The sequence below is a fragment of the Malurus melanocephalus genome, unplaced genomic scaffold (genome assembly GCF_030028575.1).
Source record: "Malurus melanocephalus ecotype Western Australia unplaced genomic scaffold, MMel_1.1 scaffold_320, whole genome shotgun sequence".
Lineage (NCBI taxonomy): Eukaryota > Metazoa > Chordata > Aves > Passeriformes > Maluridae > Malurus > Malurus melanocephalus.
In genome coordinates this window covers 717,766-723,978 of record NW_026623552.1, presented here as the reverse complement: position 1 = coordinate 723,978, position 6,213 = coordinate 717,766, and the positions used below count along the sequence as shown (strand labels likewise).

Sequence of the window (6,213 nt, the reverse complement as noted above, 5' to 3'; positions counted from 1 at the left end):
TTTTTTTTTTTTTTTTTTTTTTTTGGCTAATGCTCGTGTTTCACAGAGCGGGGAGGGGGATGGTGGGACACACAGGGGAACATTGGGACATTAACCTGGTGGAGTCACCCTGTGAAACCTGCAACTGAGCCGATCTCAGAACTGGCAAACTCTTATCCCTGGTTTGTTGATGTAATGTTTAAAATTGCTTTTTTGCTTTTAACTGCCTTTACTTTCTGAGCTAGGGGCTGTCTTCATTAACAGCAAAAGTGTTACTTTGTTGTAGATGACAGATAAGCCTCATCACGGGAGAGTTACCTAGTAAGTATAGCMCAGGTGAACACTTCTGTTTCTCTCAGTCTTAATTTATTTCCCAAATGTATTAGTTCAAGTAAAGAACTGAAAGACTTGTGAAGCTTTTTCCCTTTTTAGTTTTAAACTGATGTGTCCCTCTTCTACAGCTGTGGCATGGAGGGAGTGGGGTTTAAATATCCCTTTTTTTTTTTATAAATGTAGTTTTATTCTGAACCTTCTTTCTGCTGTGCATTTCTGGCTGTGTACATTCCCACTCTCTAAAACCAGATCTCAGGCACATTGCTGTTGAGTTCTTATCCACTACATATTCTTGGATGATGTTTTCATTGCTCAAATACTTCTGAAGCCACTGATTTCCCATGTTATTAAATGCTTGGACTGTTTTGGGGATGTAGTGGTTCGGATTTTTTTATTTAGCCTTGAGTACCTTTATGCAAGTCTTTAGTGATGTGAAATTACTGGGTGTTACTGTTGGACCTAAAACCTCAGTAACAGTGTTTTCCAATAAGAAGGAAGCTAGAATATTGGGCAATGAATGGTACAGGTGRATAAACTTTGCACATGATTCATCTTTCCTGTAGTTGTACACACTGAGGAGCTTGTTGAATATGGCATTAACATGCATGAAAATGCAAGTTTGATGTGCACTCGTTGGCTTACGTGGCAGTTTGCTAATGTGGGTACCCAAATGTGACCAGCACTGAGCCAAGAGAAAGAGATTTTTCATTCTTAGACCTGGAGAGTCAATACTCCAAATATTCTACCCTACAGCAAAGCTTAATTGGTTAAGCAAGTAATTTCACATATTATTTAAACAAAAATAGTGGGAGCGGTATGCCACTAGGAAATTCAACCCATGTACAGAATATGACTAATTCTAAACTATTAAACACAAGCAGAAAGGATAAAGTAAGAAGGTTACTAAGCTGCAMATCTCCCAAAGCCCATACATGTGGAAGTCACAGACATGGTTTGAAACAATAACAGTAAATTATAAATGGAGTAAAACCTTTTSTTTGTGCAATTGGGACAGCTGGTTAAGATTTGCCCTTGCTTGTGGACCTGCTTCTTTAACAGTTTTGGCAGCCTGTCTACCCCACAAAAGTCACTTGGTGTAACAAGGGATTTATCTCCTTTGAATCCTACCAGAACCCTGATTTTTATGTTGAGAGGTTGCAAGACCCAGGGTGATCTGAGCCTCCCAGTATGGCTAGCATAAACTAGTGTATGTCCTAAAAAGACACTGAAAACTGAAGTTTTGGTTTACAAAGCATTAAATGGTCTATTGTAGGAAAAAATACTAAAACTGTCAATTTATTTTTGCTTTGAAGAAGGCTAACCCAAATATATGATTCTGACAAATCACCTCCATAAATCCTTTCCCAGACATGCATATTCCAGGTCTTTCATTGTTGTGGTGGTGGTTTTTATTACTTTAGGCAAACAGATGAAACAGAATTAAGTTCAGGAATCTTTCACACAGAYGTGATAGTTTTTTCTTTTGCTCAGAATAAAAGCAAAAGAGAGAGAGACTGAAGTTTTTTGCCCTGGAGTTGCAGCAGCAGCATTAAATGGTTGATAAACATCTTATCTGAAGAACGTTGCAGCTCTCCATGCGGGAGATCAAACACAGACTTATTAACTTTATCAATCCAGTGAAATCAACTTACTGAGTTTACTGTAGTGCAGGGCTTTGCATGAGCTAAGTAGAACTGAGACCTTTTTAAGTGTGCTCAGGACAAGTTAGTGTGAAAAAAACAGAATTGCACTTTTYCATTAAAGATTAAAAAGCATCCAGAGAAGGGTCCTGTCTCCTAAGACACCAGTTACTGTGGCCTTTATCTCTCCAGCAGAACATAATGATTCAGGTTTGGAAAAGTTCATTGATTMCTAACATTTAAAGGTATGAAGCAGCTACACCCTCAGCAATTGCTTSTGTTCAGCAGGCTAAAACACCAAAGCCAAAACAGCCTAAAATTTAAAAGAACAAAGGCTTTTTACTCCTTCCCTTTTGCAAAGACAGGTTTCTTAAGTGTCACTGCCCAGCTACCCTTGGAAAAAAAMCCCCAAATCTCAGTGAATGGGCCCAAATCTGGCAGTTAGAAACACTGTGGGTATTGTTGAGAGTTTTCATCCTTTTAAAATTATCCTAATCTCATGCTTGACTTGCAAATAATTTTTTTATTAAATTCTTTCAAGTTTGCACAGGTATTCCTTAGTATGAGCAGAAGTATTGTTGGCAGCTAAAGAAAGTCCCTATTGTAGCCTGTACTGGAAAAAACATGTCTTTGAAATTCTAGATGACAATGTACCCTTACACTTACTGGTTTGCTAACAGTCACAAGAAGTTATTAATCCTCTCCCCTTCATGTCTTTACCCCCAAACTTAGTTCAAAACACTTACACGAGATTTTTCCAATTACTGTGCCACATATGGCATTCCAGTGTCCAGCCTGTGCTCTCGCATATGCATTGCTATAGCAAATCTCCACATAGGTACAAGACAGTAGTTACCCTTTAGGCTTTTCCTGATGTACAAATTGGTCTCTCACACAACTTTTTATAGGTTCGGCTGCAAGTTCAAAATGTAGAGAAACCTCTCTACCGTGGGACTTTCCATTGCTTTCAGTCCATTATAAAGCAAGAATCTGTAAGTACAAAATTAATGCTTTGCATGTTTTTTTTGTTTTTTTGTTTTTTTTTATCTTTGTGTGTTTTGGCTCAGGAGGGTGGCAAGGCTGTTACAAAAACTACAAATGTTTGAAGATCAAGAGATAAGGCACACTCTGAGCCTCACCTGACTGTAGGGCAGATATTGTAGTCAGAAAKTTGCCAGAAACTTTGTGAAGAAGATTACTAAGCCAGAAGATAGTATTTTGATGGGAAMTTTTTAAATAAAATAAGAAGTTATGTAAATAACTAACTTTCTGAGAATCTAAGCAGTGAGTGAAGAAATTAGTGAGGTGTTTTTGCTGCTGAAGCTTTACAACCATTGCTAAAAAGGTGGCTTCAAGTTTTAAGTAAGCTCCAAAAAAAAAAAAATAAAATAAAAAAAGAATAAAATCTGCCAGAAAACTTTTCTCTGGATGGAGTAAGATTATTTTCTGTATGTGTTAAACTGTACTATGCTAAATTGTTTAGATGCTTGTGTCCTAGGCAGAGATGAAATTTTTATTACAAAACRAGGTGGTCCTGCTCTGGCCACTGTCGGATGGGCTGGGCTACAAGAGAAAGCCAGAAAAGGTGTGTTCTGCAGCTGGAGGTTACCAACACCACTTTAAAAAGGGTTTCTCCTCCCTTCTTCCATCAGGCTTTTGGACTCTATAAAGGCATTGGGTCACCAATGATGGGGCTCACGTTCATTAACGCGCTGGTGTTCGGCGTGCAAGGAAACACCCTTCGTGCTCTGGGCAAAGACACTCCTCTGAACCAGTTCCTTGCAGGGTCAGCAGCAGGGGCCATCCAGTGTGTCATCTGCTGCCCCATGGAGCTGGCAAAGACAAGGATGCAGCTTCAAGGAACAGGAGAATACAAACAGAAAACCAAGAACTACAAAAATTCTCTGGACTGTCTGATCAAAATCTATCAGAAGGAAGGGCTGAGGGGTATCAACAGGGGCATGGTCTCCACCTTCATAAGAGAAACTCCAAGCTTTGGCTTTTACTTCCTGACCTATGACTGCATGACTCGCTATTTGGGCTGTGAAGCTGAAGACAGTTACGTTATTCCCAAGCTGCTGTTTTCTGGAGGGATGTCAGGAATCGTGTCCTGGCTCTCGACTTACCCCATGGATGTGATCAAATCCCGGCTGCAGGCCGACGGAGTGGGAGGCGTCACACAATACAAGGGCATCCTGGACTGTGTCCGAAAGAGTTACCATGAAGAGGGCTGGAGGGTGTTCACAAGGGGTCTCACTTCCACACTGCTCCGTGCTTTTCCCGTCAATGCAGCTACCTTTGCTACTGTCACTGTGTTCCTCATGTACATGAAGTCRGAAGACAACCTTCCTGAATGTGAACCAGGTCCAGTAATCCATCAGCCTTCCAGTCTGTGAACCTGCTCTGTTTGTTCTCCTCATCCAAAGCCTGGCTGGTTGGGTTTTGTTAAACATGAACACTTGGCCCACACAAGTAGTGTACATTTATGCTCTCTGTATAAAGAATTCCTAAATGTATCAAATTGGGATTTCATCTCACTACTTGTTTAAACTGCATCTTGCCTTATTCAGGACTCCATATCTGGTAGTATTCAAGTAAGAGGGGGACCTGCCTTTAGAAAGTTGCTGTTGTGGCTCCAGAAGAGGTTCTGGAGAATATTGTAGTACCAGAAATTGAGTTTTCTTTCACTCATCTTCTGAATGACTGAGTTGAGTTGAATGCAGAAATGTTCAGAAAGAACACATTATAAGGAATACTCATTTTGTGTCTTGTGAGAGGAGTAAATGTACTTCTGTTAGGTAAAGAAGGGGGAAGAAGTTAAATGTTGGAGGTTTTGCAGGTAACCCTGAACTGTAAAGACATGGACTAGCATTCAGCTAGTCATGTGTTAACTTTTCCTCTGCTTTTGTATGTCAATGGTTTTAGTAACACTTTGTTCATACTGATTTGCTAAAAAAAAAAAAAAAAAAAAAAAAAAAGAAAAATATTTGTACCTATGTTACTCCCTGACCTTTTAGCTTTGAATAAATACCTGAAGCACAAAGTTAGCATCTGCACTCAAATGCACTTGTTCCTTTAAATCTCAAGGCTTGTAAGGATTTAGGGAAGCTCAAACCTAGTAGGGCTGATGTTGTTTGCCTTCATCTCTGTTTCTCCTTTGGTGGGTGCACGGACTGTATTGAGTAGTTCAGCCCAGTAGACTTTGTTCTCTGAAGTTAATGCAACTTTGCACCACTTCTCCCAACATGCCCCATAGCAGCCAGTGATGTACAGAAGTCAAAGTCCTGCCTGTGGTATTGCACAAAATGTTTGTGGGTGCAATGTTAGCTTAGCAGCTTGAAGTACCTTAGAAATATGTATATATTTAGGACTGGAGGTTTCATACCTTTCCAGAAAGCGGGGGTGTTAAGTGTCTGAAATGGTTGCTGTTCAATACACTTGCATTATGAATTTAAACAATACTGATTTTTATATATTTAGTTACAGTGCTATGGGAAAGAAGACTTAAAAGGGTTTTGGAGAATTTTCTTGTTACGTTAATATGCTGTGACTTTTTTTTTAGCAGTCTGTTCAAGAAGAATTGAATTAGCCAAAGAGCTACAAACAGTTATTTCAGATTTGAGATAAAAGCTACACATACTTGGCACAAATAGCCAGAAGGAAGGACTGTATGTGTGTGAGCAGTGTTTTAAAATATATCAAACTAGTTCAGTGAGTACAACTTGTTACACTTTTGGTTGGGACAAGTGCAATATGTATTTAATTTATATGAATTTTCTAAAGAAGCGTTATTTCATAGCATTTTGCACTGTAACAAAATATGCTGGAGAAACTTGTAAAACTGGTATGTCTTTTTATACCTTGAAGGTATGGTGGATGTTTTAGTGCCTACTTGCACTGAGATTCAAATTGAATGTTAAATCTGTCTACTAAGCTGCATATGCACAACAACTCACAGCAAAGACCATTTACACCTTTGTACAGGAGTATGTAATTCTTGTATATATTTTGAGGGAATAAATTTTTAAAAAATTTTTGCCTTTGATTCTTTGAAGTTTTTTTTTTTTATATTTTACTCAGAAGCTTTGTATTAAATCAAGCTTGCATGAGGGTGGGGTTTCTAGTTTTTGCCAGGGGAAACTTGCTCCATATCTGCCTTTAATGCACCACTGGGAAGGGTAGGATCTTGCTCTGGCTTAGGCCCCATCACTGGAGCAAAGAAAGGAAGTTGCCTGACCTTACTTCTTCAAACTGACCTTTC

The 6,213-nt window shown here is 39.1% G+C and overlaps 1 protein-coding gene across 3 annotated transcripts in view; it reads left to right on the top strand.

The window, feature by feature from the left end:
* Window positions 1-5,989, top strand: part of SLC25A29 (solute carrier family 25 member 29) — a 9,590-nt gene extending 3,601 nt beyond the window's left edge. The window contains exons 2-4 of one of the 3 annotated variants that reach the window (XM_057377628.1): window positions 266-300; window positions 2,861-2,944; window positions 3,605-5,989. In XM_057377628.1, coding sequence (XP_057233611.1) covers window positions 3,638-4,348 — 711 coding nt within the window. In that variant the 5' untranslated portion in view covers window positions 266-300; window positions 2,861-2,944; window positions 3,605-3,637 and the 3' untranslated portion in view covers window positions 4,349-5,989. Of the gene's footprint in view, window positions 1-39; window positions 961-1,336; window positions 2,945-3,604 lie in introns of those variants that run through there. The other 2 variants (XM_057377627.1, XM_057377626.1) reach the window with 2 other exon arrangements.
* Window positions 5,990-6,213: the final 224 nt, after the last annotated feature.